The sequence below is a fragment of the Pisolithus orientalis genome (genome assembly GCF_024613125.1).
Source record: "Pisolithus orientalis strain OTSU chromosome Unknown F5J12scaffold_46, whole genome shotgun sequence".
Taxonomy (NCBI): domain Eukaryota; kingdom Fungi; phylum Basidiomycota; class Agaricomycetes; order Boletales; family Pisolithaceae; genus Pisolithus; species Pisolithus orientalis.
In genome coordinates, this window is record NW_026260827.1 from 3,671 (window position 1) to 21,637 (window position 17,967).

The 17,967-nt window shown below is 50.9% G+C and overlaps 8 protein-coding genes across 8 annotated transcripts; 2 read left to right on the forward strand and 6 right to left on the reverse strand.

The window, feature by feature from the left end:
- Window positions 1-470: 470 nt before the first annotated feature.
- F5J12DRAFT_858375 (ATP-dependent protease La) lies at window positions 471-3,929 on the reverse strand. Its single transcript, XM_051746757.1, has 11 exons — window positions 3,254-3,929; window positions 2,775-3,202; window positions 2,626-2,723; window positions 2,359-2,565; window positions 2,188-2,304; window positions 2,047-2,136; window positions 1,889-1,985; window positions 1,708-1,825; window positions 1,021-1,661; window positions 902-967; window positions 471-855 (listed from the first exon to the last, which is right to left on the reverse strand). Exons 1-11 carry the CDS (start codon window positions 3,888-3,890, stop codon window positions 601-603), a joined length of 2,754 nt encoding a protein of 917 aa, XP_051595863.1. The 5' UTR covers window positions 3,891-3,929; the 3' UTR covers window positions 471-600.
- On the reverse strand, window positions 3,930-5,801 carry F5J12DRAFT_858382 (squalene epoxidase-domain-containing protein). Its single transcript, XM_051746758.1, has 5 exons — window positions 5,022-5,801; window positions 4,592-4,967; window positions 4,444-4,534; window positions 4,214-4,391; window positions 3,930-4,139 (listed from the first exon to the last, which is right to left on the reverse strand). Exons 1-5 carry the CDS (start codon window positions 5,751-5,753, stop codon window positions 4,080-4,082), a joined length of 1,437 nt encoding a protein of 478 aa, XP_051595864.1. The 5' UTR covers window positions 5,754-5,801; the 3' UTR covers window positions 3,930-4,079.
- An 8-nt stretch (window positions 5,802-5,809) lies between these two features.
- Window positions 5,810-7,660, reverse strand: F5J12DRAFT_858389 (uncharacterized protein). Its single transcript, XM_051746759.1, has 9 exons — window positions 7,381-7,660; window positions 7,214-7,330; window positions 6,921-7,161; window positions 6,623-6,860; window positions 6,504-6,571; window positions 6,355-6,453; window positions 6,166-6,304; window positions 6,010-6,116; window positions 5,810-5,952 (listed from the first exon to the last, which is right to left on the reverse strand). Exons 2-9 carry the CDS (start codon window positions 7,296-7,298, stop codon window positions 5,928-5,930), a joined length of 1,002 nt encoding a protein of 333 aa, XP_051595865.1. The 5' UTR covers window positions 7,299-7,330; window positions 7,381-7,660; the 3' UTR covers window positions 5,810-5,927.
- F5J12DRAFT_426404 (uncharacterized protein) lies at window positions 7,088-8,468 on the reverse strand. Its single transcript, XM_051739370.1, has 8 exons — window positions 8,306-8,468; window positions 8,212-8,251; window positions 8,116-8,161; window positions 8,044-8,066; window positions 7,865-7,994; window positions 7,713-7,784; window positions 7,214-7,660; window positions 7,088-7,161 (listed from the first exon to the last, which is right to left on the reverse strand). Exons 1-7 carry the CDS (start codon window positions 8,397-8,399, stop codon window positions 7,340-7,342), a joined length of 726 nt encoding a protein of 241 aa, XP_051595866.1. The 5' UTR covers window positions 8,400-8,468; the 3' UTR covers window positions 7,088-7,161; window positions 7,214-7,339.
- Window positions 8,469-8,490: 22 nt separating this feature from the next.
- F5J12DRAFT_907312 (uncharacterized protein) lies at window positions 8,491-9,488 on the forward strand (the record flags this gene model as incomplete). Its single annotated transcript, XM_051748914.1, has 6 exons — window positions 8,491-8,518; window positions 8,568-8,650; window positions 8,707-8,847; window positions 8,900-9,146; window positions 9,203-9,288; window positions 9,324-9,488. The coding sequence occupies 6 exons, from the start codon at window positions 8,491-8,493 to the stop codon at window positions 9,486-9,488; spliced, it is 750 nt and encodes a 249-aa protein (XP_051595867.1).
- An 86-nt stretch (window positions 9,489-9,574) lies between these two features.
- F5J12DRAFT_896964 (Brix domain-containing protein) lies at window positions 9,575-10,775 on the reverse strand (the record flags this gene model as incomplete). Its single annotated transcript, XM_051747990.1, has 4 exons — window positions 9,575-10,219; window positions 10,279-10,515; window positions 10,576-10,708; window positions 10,762-10,775. The coding sequence occupies 4 exons, from the start codon at window positions 10,773-10,775 to the stop codon at window positions 9,575-9,577; spliced, it is 1,029 nt and encodes a 342-aa protein (XP_051595868.1).
- Window positions 10,776-11,075: 300 nt separating this feature from the next.
- Window positions 11,076-14,394, forward strand: F5J12DRAFT_858425 (SacI homology domain-containing protein). The gene is made up of 14 exons (XM_051746760.1): window positions 11,076-11,499; window positions 11,554-11,761; window positions 11,809-12,002; window positions 12,062-12,162; window positions 12,215-12,343; window positions 12,394-12,463; window positions 12,512-12,743; window positions 12,792-12,908; window positions 12,971-13,203; window positions 13,250-13,381; window positions 13,437-13,695; window positions 13,754-13,822; window positions 13,877-14,077; window positions 14,127-14,394. The coding sequence occupies exons 1-14, from the start codon at window positions 11,103-11,105 to the stop codon at window positions 14,377-14,379; spliced, it is 2,595 nt and encodes an 864-aa protein (XP_051595869.1). The 5' UTR covers window positions 11,076-11,102; the 3' UTR covers window positions 14,380-14,394.
- Window positions 14,395-14,483: 89 nt separating this feature from the next.
- Window positions 14,484-17,954, reverse strand: F5J12DRAFT_426647 (uncharacterized protein). Its single transcript, XM_051739371.1, has 6 exons — window positions 17,737-17,954; window positions 17,588-17,653; window positions 17,014-17,518; window positions 16,428-16,952; window positions 15,544-16,369; window positions 14,484-15,494 (listed from the first exon to the last, which is right to left on the reverse strand). Exons 1-6 carry the CDS (start codon window positions 17,852-17,854, stop codon window positions 14,589-14,591), a joined length of 2,946 nt encoding a protein of 981 aa, XP_051595870.1. The 5' UTR covers window positions 17,855-17,954; the 3' UTR covers window positions 14,484-14,588.
- Between the last annotated feature and the right edge of the window lie 13 nt (window positions 17,955-17,967).

Genomic DNA, 17,967 nt, shown 5'->3' on the forward strand with positions numbered 1-17,967 from the left:
CTTAACTGGAGTCAGACACAGGTTTCATATGGTAAGCAGAGATCAGGCAAAAGGACTAAACTAAATATAGCACAAACATTGGAAAACAGACCAGAGTTATGTCCAGGTGACCTGGACATGGACCTGGGAGGACCAGGGTGGAGCAGTGCAAGGCTGAGAGGCCAGAGCAGACCAGAGATAGGGGTAAAACACCAGGCTTGAGTTATGTAGGCTGGCATTGGGTTACTTAGGGCCAGAGTTGCTTGACTGGACAGCTAGGTCCAGACTTGACTGGGCCAGACTTGAGTCCAAGAGTCATGGATGTGACAACCACCTGGCCTCCAGTAATCCCTACCTTTGGCCTCCAGCTATCACCACCCTCAGCCTTTGGGTTCCATCCCTTGACCCTCTGGCCCCCTAGTAGACTGAGGAGAACTGGTTTTGACAAGTGGCATACAAGTAGCAATCCCCAGCACTCTGTTCCCACCTGCCAGAAATCCTGCCCTTCAAGCAAGGTGATTCCCAACTGATATATGTATCAAGGACAGCAGCCATTACATACAAGTAGAGTACAATAAGCAGTGAGATATGAACCAGATCACCAACAGGATTGACTGTGCATCAAAGCCGGCTCTCCATCACCATTACCTCCCTCTTCCATCCTAACACGCCCTTACCAAATGCAGCTTCGAGTGCCTCATCAATGGTTTGCACAAAATGAAACTGCATCTGCTGCCGAACTTCAAGTGCAACCTCATGTTCAACTTCTCTTTTGTTCGCCCATGGTAGAATAATCTTCTGAACTTTGGCACGATGTGCACCAAGCACTTTCATCCTTATACCACCAACCGGTGTAACTCGACCACGAAGCGTTATCTGGATCAGTCAAATAGAGCCGTACCACAATCGACAGAGACCTTACCTCACCGGTCATTGCCATATCCTTCGGTGCCATAACACCTGTCAGCAACGACACCAAAGCACATGTCTACAAAGCCCCTGGAATAAATTACAAGGAATAGCCGGCATAAGACGTCTCACCATTGCCACTCCTGCACTTGGACCATCCTTTTTCTGTGCACCAGCAGGAAGGTGAAGGTGAATATCAATAGGATCGGGCACTTTCAAGGGATCAATACCCTTCCCAGCTGTAATGCCAAGGTCAAATGCATGTGCCTTGACCCAGCTCAGTGCTATCTCTCCGCTCTCCTTGATGACGTCTCCAAGACTGCCGGTCAACTTCAAGTGACCAGAACCAGGCACTGCTGTGCTCTCCACAGGCATTAACCCCCCTTCTCCCATACCAGTCACGACAAGCCCATATACAACACCGATTTTCTCTTCTCGTTCACGTTCTTCACCGTCCCAGCGAGGGACGCCAAGGATTCTCTGAATGTCCTCTTCTTTGACCACACTTTGCCACCCCTTGGGCACGGTATCGCTTCGTTCTGTCCCAGCAATGCTATCGAGATGGTTCACCCATTCCACAGCCTTGAAACGTGCAACGGAGCTGAGAGCTCGTTCGAGACCTCGTACCCCTGCTTCGCGGGTATAGAGCGTGACAATGCGAAGAAGAGCACTATCCGTTAAGGCTAGTAATGATTCCGACAAACCGTTAGCCCTGAGTTGCTTTGGCAAGAGATACCGTCGGGCAATATTGATCTTCTCGTCATATGTATAGCCTGCAAAGGAATGGTAAGTGTGTAAAAACGCTGCTCTTCTTCTCACCTGATAACTCGACTACCTCGCACCGGTCGAGGAGTGGAGCAGAGATTGAATCGAGTGCATTGCACGTGCAGATAAAGAGAACCCGACTGAGGTCAACTGGGACATTGATGTAGTGGTCCTGCAAAATACGATATAAATATAAATATATATATATATATAAGACAGCCAGAAACGTCCTCACATTGAATGCGTGGTTTTGTTCTGGGTCCAACACTTCCAACAAGGCAGCAGCTGGATCACCGTGAAAATTACTTTGACCAACTTTATCAATCTCATCTCTGTATGATCACCCAAGTTAGCTCTTGAGGGATAGAAAGTGCAAGCAAACAATGAACTTGCAGGAGAATCACCGGGTCGATACGACCCGCTTTCCTCAGTGCTTGGACAATCATTCCCGGCCCAGAAGCGACATATGTTCTTCGATGACCCCTGCGAAAGGGGGTTACATCACGACGCTCTCACGGGTGAGTGATAAATTACCTTATTTCCGCCTCGTCTCTTACTCCACCCAAAGATATGCGCTGGAAAGGTCTGCCTAACGCCTTAGCGATTGACTGACCAAGAGAGGTCTTGCCAGTTCCCGGTGGACCCACGAACCTGTCAAGAAACAAGTTGTTACTATCCGCAGAACGTACACAACATCCAACCTACAGTAAAATGGGCCCCTTGACGCCTTTCCTTGCACAGTTTCGATCAGCGGACTGGGCAGACGCTGCGGCCAGTTGCAACATCGGTTGTTGGGACACTGATGCTTGCGACGCAGCCTCCGTTACTGCACGCAGTCTAAGCACTGCAAGATATTCAATGAGTCGGCGCTTGATCTGATCAAGACCGAAGTGGTCAGCATCAAGTTGGGCACTAATTCCATCAAGATAAAAGTTAACAGAGGCACCATGGCGAAGAACAAGCAGAACCCACCGAGCCTTGGCAAGGAACCCAGACTCTTTGATTATCTCTTGATCCACAGACGATGACAACGCCGCGGAGGGCCAAGGTAGGCTTGCCAACCACTCAAGCTGCACCGATGGTTCAGCGTCGGCCCCCGTGAATCATCGATAACAACTCACGTATGTTCTAATCACACCACTCTCGACACTGCCTTGCGGAATACGCTTTAGTCTCCTCCACTCTCGAACACCAAGCTTGCGTTCCTCACTACCCGCTTCAAGGGCTTCGATCTTCTTTTTCAAATCAGTAAGGTCATCTGCGTCTGCTTGGTCGTCGTCATCCACTTCATTACCGGGACCTCCAGTCTTGAGACTAGGACTTCCAGATGGGACGCCAGAGCCTGCATTATTGGTGGTATGTAGAATTTGAAGCTCCCGTTGAATGGCTGCCAGTTGTTGTCGTAAGAAATATTCCTTCTGCTGACGAGATAGCGACTCGTCGACCGCATTCGCAATCTTCTGCGACACTTCGGATATGGAAGTTTGTTTAACAAACAGTTCGGTGGCGTGGCGGAGACGATCCTCGACAGTAGTAGCCGCTAGAAAAGCTTAGTGGTCCATGAGTTGACTATGATGTTCGCAAAATCATTATCACGTACCAAGTTTATCGGCGTAGGCACAGTTAATAGCAGCAACTAGCACGTCTGCCATCCATGCCGAACGATGGTCTGGAACATCCTCTACCATTACGGAGACCCTGAGCCAATCATCTTTACGCTGAGATTGCACGGAATCTTTCGCTAGACGGTCGAGCAGCCTCAACGCGGCGTCTTTAAAGGTTTCTACTGCCCCACGAGATGGTGTTTGGTCGGCTGGTGGATGATGGACAGTACGTTCAGAAAGAAAGTCAGCCACTTGGGAGTCTAGATCGAGGGGTTGTGCGAGACGAATGCGGGTCAAGCCATGGAGTGAAAGGACGTATGGCTGGTGAGGAGAAACAGAAGCAGAGAGCGTGCGCACGGGAACTAAATGCACGATACGTGCGGCAGTGCCATGAACTGGACCGGTACCATTAAGAGGTGGAGGGTAACTGGAGACATTCGAGGGGTCAGGAGGAGGAGGAACTGGAACGGTAGCTACGACTCTTGGCTGATTGGAGTCGGAGTCATGTAGGACGGCCTGTAACCTTTCTGCTAGCTCACGGCTAATAGGAATTGTCAGCCTGGCCGTTGGCAAGAGAACTACCGGGAAGGGGAGCGGGAGGACAGGCAGTCGTTGGGTGGATGATATCGCCATGGGTGAAAGAGGCGGTCGGGACAGAACACAGCCGGTCAAAGAATATCTGGACCAAGTTCACACCAGCAGTATCGATTACCCAGCATGTTCTAAGTCTAAGTAATAGCATTGGATCCCCATACGATACATACGCTACATCGCTATACAAACGTCGCGTGAGCAAAGTCAATGTGGGTCCACCCAATCGTTTCACCACCATCGTATCTCTGACCAGAGGAGCGGTCCAAACACAACGCACGCGGTCCACAACTAATATGATGAATGTGCCGCGTCCCGCAAAAGGTCTATTAGCGCAGACTTGCAAACAGAACTATTCCACTCACGACTGTTACACTCTTGACTACTAAGCCAGGGTACTCCCATATGTGCGGGGACAACATGAGCGGCTTATCAGAATTCGACTCATTAACCGCCGGTCGCGGGTGGACAAACATGACCCAGATGGAATAGAATGCAACAGCGAAGAAGTGGTAGGCAAGGAGAGTAGGCGAAGGGGCGATTCTGGATCGGAGTCAGTTGGGGGGGAAAACAACCGCAGTACGTAGAGACATACCCTGCAAGGAGGGAGACGGGACCACGGACACATTCACCACCGCGCTCAAAATACTTGAAGCAACCCCTCTGTAAGACAGCAAGGTTTTCATCTGCAATTATGCCTGCATTAGTAACTCAAAATAACTCTCTTAACGGAAGGGAATAACCATCGGCACCGAATAAGTCGTACAATGCGAAGCTGAGTATGTTGACCGTGGAGGAAAGCGGTTTGCGTGACCAGTACCAACTACTCAGTAAATTCGACATCTGGTCCCAGTTTCGAAAGTCGGCCTTGGCGAGTAGCTTCGATAAGATGACGACATCATGCAATGCAACAGTCATGCCGCCGCCAGTGAGAGGGTGACGCATATTCCACGAGTCGCCGATGAGGATTGCACCTTCTCTGGTGTACTTACCACCTTGTTCCACGGCAGGAAGAAAAGAATTGGGCATGCGTCTGATGCGATCCTTGTCTAGCGCCTCATGGACGGCTACATGGAGTGACGCCGGGAGGTGCGGGACGACATCTTTGAGAATATGTCCCTTGTATCTGAATGTCAACACGACGTCAATTATATGAGAAAGCGCGATGTATACCTTGAGATCGTGTGGAACGGGATGCTTGACGGCTACGAGCATACGGGTATCGTGCTCCGAAATCTGGTACATTAGCACCGGTCCGTGACCTCTCGCGAGGGCAACGGTGCCGTGTTGGGGCATTGGCAACTGGGTATCCTTGAGAATGACTCCGCAAAAATGACTTCTTGTCGTAGACTCCCTGAGAGCCTTTCCCATGACAGCATTCCTGAAATTAGAGAAGCATCCGTCTGCAATAATGACAAGGTCCGCGAAATAGGACTCCTTCTCAACGGAATTCGGCCGGGTTGCACGGACGCCAAGGACCCGCTTGGTGTGCTGGCACTCGATGAGCTCGTTCACAGTTGCCTCGACGACGTCCACTCCCGGCGCCCGCTTGGCACGCTGTCGAAGCGCCATGACAAACCGGCCATGGTGGAAACTGCAACCCCGCCTGCCGTCTGGGTAAGGTATGTGTACAATCTGACCAGACTGAACGACGCAGTAACCATGCTCGGGTATGGCATCTATGCCTTCAAGACACGATTCAAGTCCGAGCTTCTGGAGCGCTGCTACACCCCCAGGCTGAAGGAGTTCGCCCACGATGCGGTCTGGCTCGGCAAGCGAACGCTCGAGCAATGCGATGCGGAGGGGCGAGGCTCGCAGCTTCGAAGTGATCGTGGACAGAGCGTGGGCGAGTGCGGAGCCTGCAATGCCCGCGCCGACGATGAGGACGTCGTATTGGCCGCTCATTTTTTTTGCTGTCTGTGGTCGAAGCGAACGAGCTCGGAGAGGAACGACAGTAACAAGCGCTCTCTGCCGTAAATCACATGACAGCCAACTACCACTGCCCCGAGCTATCAAGCACGATTTTCTATATTTTACGCGTGTTTTTCGAAATTATACCAACGTATGTACTTAGGATCACTACCGAGACGCCCGAGACAGATCGCTGTCGACGAACAAAGTCATGAGGAATCACCTTTGCACCGATACAGAGGAGACAAACCTGAATGCCGACTCGATACACGCTTTCACCTCCTTGAAAGAAACCACAAGACAACTCTGCTCATCCCGAGAAACGAGCATTACGCGCTCGTCGGACCCACAATCCAGCTGGAATCCACGCTGTAGCCCGAGAATTCGCAATACACTTAACACCTACCTTGTTTAAACAGGTTAGTACGTGAGATAAGTCGACTACTGGGCTTCCGTTCTCGTCCACTTTGTGGAAGACGTAGTCACGGAAGAGTTTTATTATGTACCGGTCACCCGTCTCTGACCAGCGAGGCTCTCGAGCGAACCTAGCCCAAGATCAGTCCTACTTGCGAGAACGGCTGCTCGGCACACATACTCTGGCCTTTCATTGATGAACCCGAACTTGCATAGCAACCGAACAAGTCGGCCATTCTCGAGTTCGCTCATGAGCTCCGCTTCAAGTCGGTCGTTGGCACTGGGGAAACATGAATACAGACCGTGCACGGTATTCTAACTTGGACTTACGTTTGCATCTCATCCATCTCGCGCACCAAACGATTGGTACCGATCAACTCCATGATCTGCGCAATGGTCTGCAGTACAAATTCACGAGCAGCAAATTCCCCGATAGCAGTAAATCTAACCTTGTGAGGACCTGGTTTCGAAATCAAATACAACGCTAGGGTTTTGATCTCAGCCGAGTACATTCTGCCCATGACCTCCAGCGCCTTTGGCAATGTGTTCAAAGCTGTAATACTGCTGCAACACAATGCGATCACTAGCCGACCGAACATGACAAGATCCTCCTGTTGTGCAAGCCCAGTGTCCTGCCGCGTATCATACAGCAACACGTCGACGATGCCGCAGGCGTTGATGCGTAGCCTGAATAGTTGGTTGGCAGTCAGGTAGTTATTCTCACCCGTTCAAACATACAACACGCACCTGTTCTTTCCGGTCAGTAATATCTTCGCCGGGTCGATCATACGAATTGCCAAACCCGCTTCGTGCGCTACCCGGATAGCATTTGCAATCTGGATAATGTAGGTCCAGAGGGTAGCCTCCGGTATGCGGTTCATGGACGCGGCGGACAGTTGGCCATGTAAAGCACTTGGTGACAAGGATCGAAAGTACAACTCCATAAGACTTTGCGAGTTTGGATGATAGTCATAACACACGACGAGAGCTACAATGGAACATGAACCGACGAAATTCCCAAACTAGACGATGAAACCGACAGCTATCGTTGAATGCACGCGTTGTGAAGGCCTCCCGAATACGGACAATGTTCGGATGTCGTATACGCGACCACGATTCGATCATGCCGAACGCAGCATGATGTGTCAGCCTGAAGTCTACATACGTCAGCAGATCTTTCGTCGAGACGAGAGTACAAGCGGCACACTTTCGATGCGACGTAGGACGTAAGCGGCGCCGTCGTTGATGCTCGTCGCTCGGTACACAGTCGAATACCAACTAACAAGCTTTCGTCGTTCGGGTGTTATTGGTTCAAGAGGGATCAGGGAGTGGTACCCTTGGAGCTCCTCAGGAACATGATATGGGATGGAGGGAATGGTGTGAACTGCTTCGGAACGCTTTTGCAGTTCTTCCCGAAGATTGTCGGAGATGAAGTGCGCAGGTGCAAACCTATCAGGGATTGGATGGCTGTAGAGATGATAGTCGAGCTCGAGGACAAGAACTTTGGACATGTCATCTGAAGAGGCCAAATAAACTCACTGGCTGTCTTAGAAAGGTTGATTGAGCTGTCCCAAAATATGTGCTCAGAGAAGGGTCTTCGTAATCGACCTCCTGGGAAGTGTAATAAGGGGTGAGCGAATCACTTGGTTTAGTCAGTTAACTCAACAAGGACTTGCAGGGATGGTATTTACGAAGGAGTGAACGGTAGTGATTGCTGCGGAAGGAGCAGTCGGAACAACATCGAGAGATGTTCTAGGCACAAATACAGGAGCATTGACAGCCTGAGCCGACAGCGAGGGTGGGGCCGGTGCCTCGGGTGCTCTTCAGAGTGCGTCAGATAAAATGGAGAGATCGGGGAAATACAACCTACACATCAGTTGAGGTGCTACTGGGCTGGTCTACATTAGGGCGATGTCCGATGAAGCTATCGATGATTTCATACCGGTGGATGATAATAGATACAGCCCTTATTTTGAAATCGGCATGAACTGGCAGGAGATTATGAGCGCTAGATATAATCGGTCAAGGAAATACGGACCCGTAAATCAGTATATTCCTACATTGTCGCTGGGGGGAATCTGTGCAAATGAGAAATAGACGGACACCTGCGCGTCTCCCGGACTGCTACGCACCCTTCTTTTGTGGTGACTTTGTCTTGTCGTCGCTGTCAGTTGGCTGTGCGATCCTCACAGCTGAACTTGACTGGGGCCTCGAAAAATAGGCCATCGTATGAGTGTCGAGCCTAGTCTCGCCACAGCTAACCGAAGACCACAGCGAGATTCGCTTAGTCAGCCACAGGGCCTCTTGCTATACCACTATGTCCGCTGCGAAGCCCCCCAAGAAAAGTCGGACGGTCGTGTTGTCGTGCTGGAATACTGACTGACTCGAGTTTAGATGTTGTATACTCCCAGCCAGCCGACACTGGAACGGGTAACAATGTCAATACGCAGCTCGTTTACGCCCTGGACTATCTTAAAGTAACGTCTCGAGTCCTCTGTTCACGATCATACGTTGCAATGCAGTTAACATACAGTCTACATCAAATCCGATGCGTTTACAAGACATTTCCATTGTGACGAACACTCCTCTCGAAACAGACATGGTTCTTCTCGAAAAGTTCAAGTCGCATGACCGTGTCCAGCATGACCCAAAGACCGGTCTTTATTCATACCGAGTATGCGTCATTACCTGCTTTGCGTCACAACTTCTCGTCAACTTTTCCAAAGCACGATTTCAACTTTCGCGACAAGGCCACCTTGTTGACTGAAATTCAACGTCAGACGCGCAAAGGTGGCGGTATCGCAGTTCGCGCTCTAAAGGAACCCTGGAAAGAAGCCCCCCAAGCGATAGAGGAACTCGAGAAGGAAGGCGAGGTTCTTGTCACTCGCACTGTCAAGGACGGCCAACTTCGGATGGTGTTCTGGAATGAGATCAAACCCGACGAGGAGAGTGGTGGAAAGCAGGTAGAAAAAGGTGGATTAAACCGCAACACGCTCTCGTCACTCGTGGCTTATAACACTACCTGGTAGAGTTCCTGGACCTGTGGCATCAACTCAAGGTGCCCAACGATGTCGATTTGTTAAAGGCATTGACATCAGGTACGTTCCTCATATATGTCTATCCATCTGTGCTACGGATCCTCTCGCAGAGGGTCTTCAGGCTACCGCATCAGAAGCGCCTGCCCCCAAGGCGCCTTCTAACCTTAAGAAAAAGGGAAAGCGTTCTGCCCCCAGGCAGAGACAGGTAAGGATCACGAATACCCATCTGAAGGGAGAAATAGACCTCTCGCGGGATTACCACGCGGCTGGGAAGTAAATTTACTGTTATATTGTACCTTCATGCGCTCGAATGCAATACACTTGAGCGACACCTGTACAGTATCATAAACCAAGGGCAAATCCTCAAGCTCTTTTTTGTCTCTTCGGCGGCGAGGCATCCTCGACTTCCGATTCATCCGTACTCATGCTCACATCTCCATCCCCTTCGCCGGATTTTTCTTTTAGTCCTTTCATCTTTCGCGTCTGTAACTTGTTGAGATCTTGTTTTGCAACATGGATACGCCCCCTCAAGTCGCCCATCTCGTCGACCTCCAAATTCTTTTTCTTTTTCCCCAGTCCTTTTTCGATATCTTGTTTCTTCAACTTGGGTCTCTTCAGGGCCGCTTTCAACATATCCGGATCCGCTTCTTGGTGTCGACGGAGCGAGAAATCAACAAAAGGGCCCATCTCCGTGAGCTGGACTCGGGGTACCCGCGCTCCAGAGGGCGTGAGTTTCACGGTGTACGTCCGTAGATGCACGTTTGGCAGATTTTTAGAATCTTCATGTGTTGTACCATCAGAGAGAGCGGAGCTCGTCTGTGATGCTTTTGAAGGTGCGACAGTGATGCTAATGACGTGTTCCAGCCCAGGAAGACATATCGAATCAATAACTTCGCCGTTGAAAAGATCCATAAGGAGAGATTTCAGTTGCATATACCGCGGGTGGGTATCGAAGAGCTCGGACGCGAAATGAAGCATTGGTTTGTGTCCTGGCGTTGATTTTGGTGTCTATGACGAGCATAAGACGTCATAACATTGCCAGAAAACACATGAAGTAGGAAACGAACCTTGAATTCAGATAAACTCACGAATCTTTCTACGCCGAGTTCGCACATGTCCAATAATTTTGAGTCGAACGTCCGCGCGATAACAATGCCAGCTGGCCTCTTTTTTGTTGACTGACCGATCATGAACATAGATGCATCGTTCTTGTGAGCCCAAAACTCGAGTGAGGATGCATCCTCAAACGGTCGAATGGCATTTTTTTGTGAAAATGAGATTGCATGGGGTTGCTTGAGTGCCATCTAACATGACTGCTCAGACGAGATCCTCGCTAACCAAGAAATCGGGTACAAAAAACGTACCAGCTCTTTCATAAGTCTGTCTACTACTTCTCCAGTCTTCATTCCATGAACAAATATCGCCTTGCGTTGATCCTCCACTTCCTTGGGCTCGCGAGCCTCGAGTGCCCTCTTTGAGCGCGCATTTTTCGGCTTCCTGTGTGATGGGAATGAGGACGTGCATTGACCTAACCTGTTGCAATCACTTACACTGTGCGTAGCATGGTCACACTCACACACTGAGTACCGTTGAGGTCAATACTTGCTCTGTAAAATGTAAATTTCTGCCCTGGCACGCTGATTGATTACTAAGCAACTAGAGGCTCCTACCACCAGTGTACGGATATCATAAATTAGGTGCACGCTCGTTCCACAGTCTAAGCCTATCATACAGCCTACTTATTACAGTGAACAAGCCTACAAGACAATGACATGAGCTGGAAGTGTTAAGCATTCAGTGAATGTTCACTACTCGTGACAGGGGCAATTGATGACATAAGCAGGACAGTGCGTCATAAGGCTGTATCCTCTTCGTTAGCTCTTCGTGATACATGGCACTGGTGGAGAAGAACCAGGCTGCTGCCGTCCAGGACTGTTCGCAGACACGACTATCTTCAGCGAACCCAGACGTTCCCTTTGAGTCCGTGTCCATTACAGACAAGCTCACTCATCATGCAACCCGCTGCAGCACCCCGCCTAAGCATTCCGCGTTCAACAAATTCATCCTCTACGAGAATAAATTGCGCTTCTATATCATCATATCCAACGCGTCTGATTCGAGACACCGTATTGTGAAAATTGACAGGACCTCCCAGAACGACCTGAATGTCATCGAGGACGAAACTGACTACAGTGGAAGGCAAATGAGCGCTATGATTAAGATGTTGGACGACGGAAACAGGGCGTCTGGTGGCATTGGAAAGGCGAGGATCATCTTTGGCGTTGCGGGTATGGCTACCTCCATCATACCGCCGACCAACACCTCACGTTCATGCGGAATAGGGTTCGTCAAATTTACAGCCGGTTGGTATATGATCGTCATATCCAAACGTTCATCTGTTGCCCTGCTCGGCGGACATTATCTCTACCACTGCGAGAGCACAGAAATTATACCCGTATGCTTCAACAACAAGGTGGACAAACCGACGGAAGAACAGCGTCTACTCAGCGTCTTCAAGCAAGTGGACATGTCCAAAAACTTTTACTTCAGGTATAATATATCCCCCTTTCCTTCTTGTGTTCTCATCTATGTGAAAGCTATTCGTATGATGTCACCTCTACGTTGCAGCTGAATCTCACGAAACCAAACCGCTTCGAGAAATCGAAGTGGTGGTTCAACGACCGTTACGTTTGGAATTTCCACATGCTGTCCCTTCCTTTCAATGACCAATCTCCTCGAGGCGGACAAGCATGGCTCATCCCCCTCATACATGGTCATGTAGATCAAGCAAGTAAGCCATACGTCTGCGGAGCGACCGAAACGCGAGATAACAATGCACCCCGACGCTAGAACTCAACATACTTAGCCGCGTCGTCTTTGTGACTCTGATCGCTCGTCGGTCTCGCCACTATGCCGGGGCCCGATACCTTACCCGAGGCGTCAATGAAGAGGTATACATACCTCACCTGTTCGCGTTTTTCTCCATTTTAATATATAAAACAGGGCAACGTCGCGAACGAAGTTGAGACGGAGCAGATAGTTTCGGAGGCACTGACAACGCCATTCTATGTCCCGTCATCTGAACATCCATCACGACGGCAACCTAGCCCACACTACACAAGTTATGTACAGGTACACAAATTCTTTTCTTGTTTTGTACTTCCTCATCACTGTCACCGTAGTATCGCGGGAGCATCCCTATATACTGGACCCAAGACATGACTAGCATGAGTCCTCGGCCGCCAATAGAGAGTGAGTGCGCTGTTGAGCACCCGCGAATTTGTTACTGATATCCACTAGTTAGCGTTGTCGACCCCTTCTATACCGCGGCATCCCGCCACTTCAATAACCTTTTTGCGCGTTACGGTACCCCAATCATCATCCTCAACCTGATAAAGAGACGAGAACCAGTTCCAAGAGAGTCCAAATTATTGGACGAGTACACTCAATGCGTGCGTTATCTGAACCAATTTCTCCCGGAAGGCAAGAAGATGGTATATCGTGCTTGGGACATGTCCCGTGCATATAAGGAGTTCGTTCTTTACCAACAGCATATTTGCTGGTATTAATGCCATCACAGGAAGACGCAAGACGTCATTAGCTACCTAGAAGACCTGGCTGAGGAATCGATACAAATGACAGGTTTCTTCCATACGGGCTCCGAACCCTATTCCCACCATCTTCAGAACTGTTGGTCGTGAGGCCTTTTCCATTTCCGTGTTCCCTGCCGTCTGCTGATATTCTCGTCTTGCTGCTCAGGGAGGATGAACAACATCGTCCCGCTGGGCGCAACGACATTCTGCTCCAAAACGGTATATGTCGTACCAACTGCGTCGACTGCTTGGATCGCACGAATGCTGCACAGTTCGTATTCGGAAAGCGAGCTTTTGGGCACCAGTTGTATGCGCTTGGCGTGGTCAGAAACCCAAACCTTCCATTCGATTCCGTTGCTGTCAATATGTTGACCGAGATGTATCATGACCATGGAGATAGTGAGCGGGCAATCTGATCCATGCCATGATTAACATGTCCATCAAGCAATTGCTTTGCAGTACACGGGCAGCGCACTTGTTAACAGGGTTGAAACCTATCGGCGACTACCGCACTGGAATAGTCATTCGCGTGACATCATTGAAAACATACGGCGCTTTTATGCAAACTCTCTACTCGGTCAGAAACATTTCCAATGCGCAGATTTCGGGTGTGCTAACTACAACACCTTTAGATGCTGATAAACAAATGGCCATTAACCTTTTCCTCGGCGTTCAAGGTGAACGCCACTCACAAGCAATTCGAGCAAGGGGAAAATACCAAGAATGGTTTGACACTGGAAACCTGAGGACCCTGTATCCTCTGGATGAATCTACCAAATCTCTGAGCGACTTTGTCGAACAGCGAGGTGACTTCTGGTCGGAGTACTATCGGCCCTTATTGTTCACTTCGCTCGAAAAGCATTTCGCGTGCTGCATGAGTACGCCACCAGGGTGAGAAATCGAGTTTCGATGATCCGCACCAACCGAATCTCACGTGTGTACGACGAAGGAAGTTCATCAAGGGAGTGTCATACAGCCCTTTCTTGCCAAGTAGCATGCATGTCGTACACCAACCCAGGTTCTGTCCCTCATTCTTGCAATGGTGATGTCCGCTATAACCCGACGTACATAGGCTCGTAACAGGCGTCAAGCGTTGGATGGGCACGCATCCTTCGTCGCACAATGAGAAGCTACGAAGGAAAGCATTGCCTGCGGATACAGCAGACAAATCCCAGCTATTGCATAAGAACGATCTACCTCAGTCCAGCGGAGTCTTTGCGTCACATCTTCTTGACCCGAAGGTTCCCTCAGAAGAGCTTTCCGAATACCATAGGTACGCCAACAGAGCCCTGGTGGGGGAACAACCTATTGACGCCGCTCAGATATATCGACCACTCTCAACTGATGCTAGATGCAATGCATGACGAAGCAGAATACATGGACCAATTGCACTACATGAGATTTGTTGAGAAGAGTTCAGGAAGGGGTGATCTAGCACTTGCCGACGGAGCTTTGGAATCGTACATAGCCCATGTCCGATCTACTGCCCTGGACGCTGGCTCTCTAGAGGATAGTAGCACACTCTCAAGTATGTACGATTACGACCAGTGGCTCTCTGGCGTAGACTTTGCTTAATTCTTAACATATGCCTTCATTTCGTTGAATATCTCTCCACGGCGAGACGAACTAAACTGAATGCTAAAGGTACAATGCAATGTATATCGTTGCATTACAGGTATGAGTAGACAACTAGCTAAGAGCAGATGAGTACGAGTGAGCACGTCGATCGAGACAACCCAACAATGCGTGGAAATATGACGTAGTATAAAGCACTAATCAATCAATCACTGCCAGTAACCCCCCTGCTGGCGGTACTGATAAAAGTTGCCATCGGAATTACCTTGCGGGTAGCCAACATTCATATGTCCCTGTGGACCACTACCCTGCTGTCCACCTGGCTGGTGTTGGCCGTGAGGGGCACCAGCACCGGCGGACGACCCGAATCGGTTAGCACCATAAAAGCCTTGGCCATGACTCTGTTGACCACCGCCACGTCCGCCTTGGCTTTGACCAACACCGCCCACACCGACGCCGGGTGTACCATCCTTTGCCCCCACATTTTGCGAATACGGCTTGTATGGCGCTTCGGGAGAACCACCACCAGCACGTTGCCCAAGTGTCTGCGCAGACGGGGCGTTGCCACCTTGGCCGAGTCCCATAAAACCTTGGATCCCTTGGTTGCTGTACAACTGTGGGTGTTTGTAATCCCCAGTCAGGCCACCCTGGGCGTGGTGTTGCTGATGTTGGTACAGTTCGTCATATGGTTGGTGTTGATGCTGGTTGCCGTAAGGTCCGCGGGCGTAGTGATCTTGTTGTACCCCAGTTTGCTTGCCCGTACCAGTGCTTTGAGCAGGAGGTGGTTGGTACATGGCAGGATATTTGACGAACGGTTGTGGAACACCATAACCCGAATTGTAGGGAGAGCCGTAATATTGGTTCTGAGCATATGGGTAATAGTAGGGCTGCATCGTAGGCGGTGGGTAAGATTGCTGGGGACCTTGAGCAGCCGATGGCTGCGGTGCGACCGAGCCTTGTGGTGGCAGCTGAGTCGATTGGGAGGAAGGTGGAAGCACGCCGACTCCGGCTGAGGGGAGTTGGTTGGTGCCCGCAAGGCCCTTGACATCATCATGGCCAAGGACATTACGACCCCCGCTGAAACCGGGTGATTGACCATATGATTCGTAAAATCCCTGTGAGATACTTGAGTAAAATGCAGACGGCACAATTCAGCTACGTTACCCTTGCGCTCTCATATCCATAATCACCACTCCCGAAATTGCCGAGGTGTGAAGCTTGCCCAGGGTGTTGTTGCCCGATCTGACCACCAAAGGCACCTATCGCATACTCTTGGCCACTGGCAGGGGGCGTTGGAGTGTGGAAGTAAGGAGCCTCAGCCTGCCGGAAGTACGTTGCGGATACCTGTTGCTGAGGTTGTTGCTGCGTACTCTGGATCTGCGTAGCCGTCTGGGCGGATTGCTGCACGGCAGGGTCAGAGAAATGCGCAGGGAAGCCATGATGCGAGAATTGATGTTGTGTCGGAACTTGCTGCAGCGGTTGTGACAGAGGTCCCGAGGGCTGGGGCTGATGTGGAATGGCCAGAGAATGCAGTGGTTGTTGAGATGGCGGCTGTTGTGGTTGAGTGGATGGCTGGGGTTGATGTTGCGGTAAGGTATGGTTAGTGTTCACCACTGATTGACCCACAGACGGCAATATCGATGCGTGGGATACAGAGGTCGTGAGAGGAGACTGAGAAGGCTGTGTCGAAGCGGATGAGGTAACTGGCAGGGAGGCGGGTGCGGGTGCGGGTGCGGGTGCAGAGGCAGGGGCAGGGGCAGGAGCAGGAGCAGAGGCAGGTGCGGGTGCAGGTGCAAGTGCCGGAGCGGGAGCTGGGGGAGGAACGGACGCCTGTTGGCTCACTGTGGGCGAAAGCGTCGTGGTCGTTTGAGTCGGAGATGTGCTTGGTGCAATGTCGTGTGGCGATTGGGGGACAGGGGGTAAAACTGAGATTGGTCGTTGAGGTGATTCTTTTGGTTTGGGTGGGGTGGGTTCCACAGGAGGTTCGATACTGTAGAATAAACATTCCATCAGGTTCAAGGGTCAATGTAACCGTAAATTCAACGTACGGAGAAGACTCGATAATGTCACCTCCAATGCTCAGACTGCCGAACTGCATGCCAACCTTGTCCAGTCCAGATGCGAGACTCGACGTAGGCATAACGACAGCTTGGTCGGTCGTCTTGTACTTGCTGGCGTTGCGGTGGGGATGGATCGACGATCGGAGCGGAACGGGTGATGGAGACTTCGAAGGAGTTGGGACGACGGCCGGTTGTTCAGGAAGCTGGGGGGTTTCGCAAGGTGGTATGGTCGATTGAACGGGTTCCGGTTCGGATGTTGGGACAGACAGCTCCTCTTGATGAGGTTCTGGTTGTAGGTGTAACGATGATGTCCAGGCGTCGTCTGACGGTGGTTTGACCTGTGGTTCGTCGTCCCAAACTGGAGGCTGAACGGTAGTGGGTTCTTCCCATCCTTCGTGCGTGGATTCGACGATCACGTCCGGTGGAGGTGCCGGTGTGGTTTCCGTAACCTCAATTGCAGAGGGAGCGGGTGGAGCGGGTGGAGGCGGCTGAACGGGAGGTTTCTCTTGTGGTCTGATACAACCATCCAATTCTAGTTGAGACGGAAATGCAGACAGAGCATGAACTGACTGACTTTGCTATTTGAGCCCAAGAGAGCTTAGAATCGCCTGGCTTTGTGGGTTTTGGAGGGCCAGAAGTCGCGGGCTTTACTGTCGCATTGACTGTATCTTGCGAAACACCCCAAGAGATCTGAGCACCAGCGGCCCAACCTTGCTCCTCGATGGGAGCAACTGGAGTCTCCGTGATTTGTGCAGCAAATTGATCTACGTCAGCGGCAGCAGTAGCAGAGGTCCAATCCTTATCGGTGGTGTCAGGAGCGGGTGAGGACGGTTTCGGGGTGTGTGGACGTGGGGTGCGTGAATGACCGTTAACCCCAGGCCCACCTCGAGCTGATCCACGACCGCCACGCGGAGAGAAACCTCCTCGTGTTGCACCACCGCGGCCACCGCGACTGCCACCGCCACGACCGCCACGAGAATCTGTCCGGTCACGAGAGACGGAAGGGTCCTTCGAGTGAGCTGCGGTAGACGTCTTTTTGTCCTTTTTGCTTTTCACAGAGCCCCATTGCTCAGCATGACCTGTCGACATTGGTTCGTAAAAAAGAGAAGGAAAAAAAATGTTGTGGGCGATGAAGGGTGCGAGCGTACCTTCGGTGATTCGAGTAACAGCAATGTCAAGATCGCCACCGACTTCTGCTAAGATGGAATGAAGATCTGAAGAAAAGGAAGAAAGAAAGGCATGTCAATTGTGAGCGTTTCCCAATGTTCAGGGGGAGGAAAACTGGTTGAACACATACCGTCTGAAGAGTAGTCGGGGAAAATCTCTCGAAGCTGTTTTGTCTGAGCTCCGTACTTGCCCCCCGCTGGCTCTGAGGCAGTCGTTTGGTTTCGAAAAGCAGAGGACTTGTAAGACATGGCAAGGTGGTAGTAGCAGTGTCAAGGCACGGAATTGAAAGGACAGAGTGGCGCTCGAAAATAACGAGACGACCCCCCACGGCACGCCGGCGCGACCCCCCCTCCCATGTTCC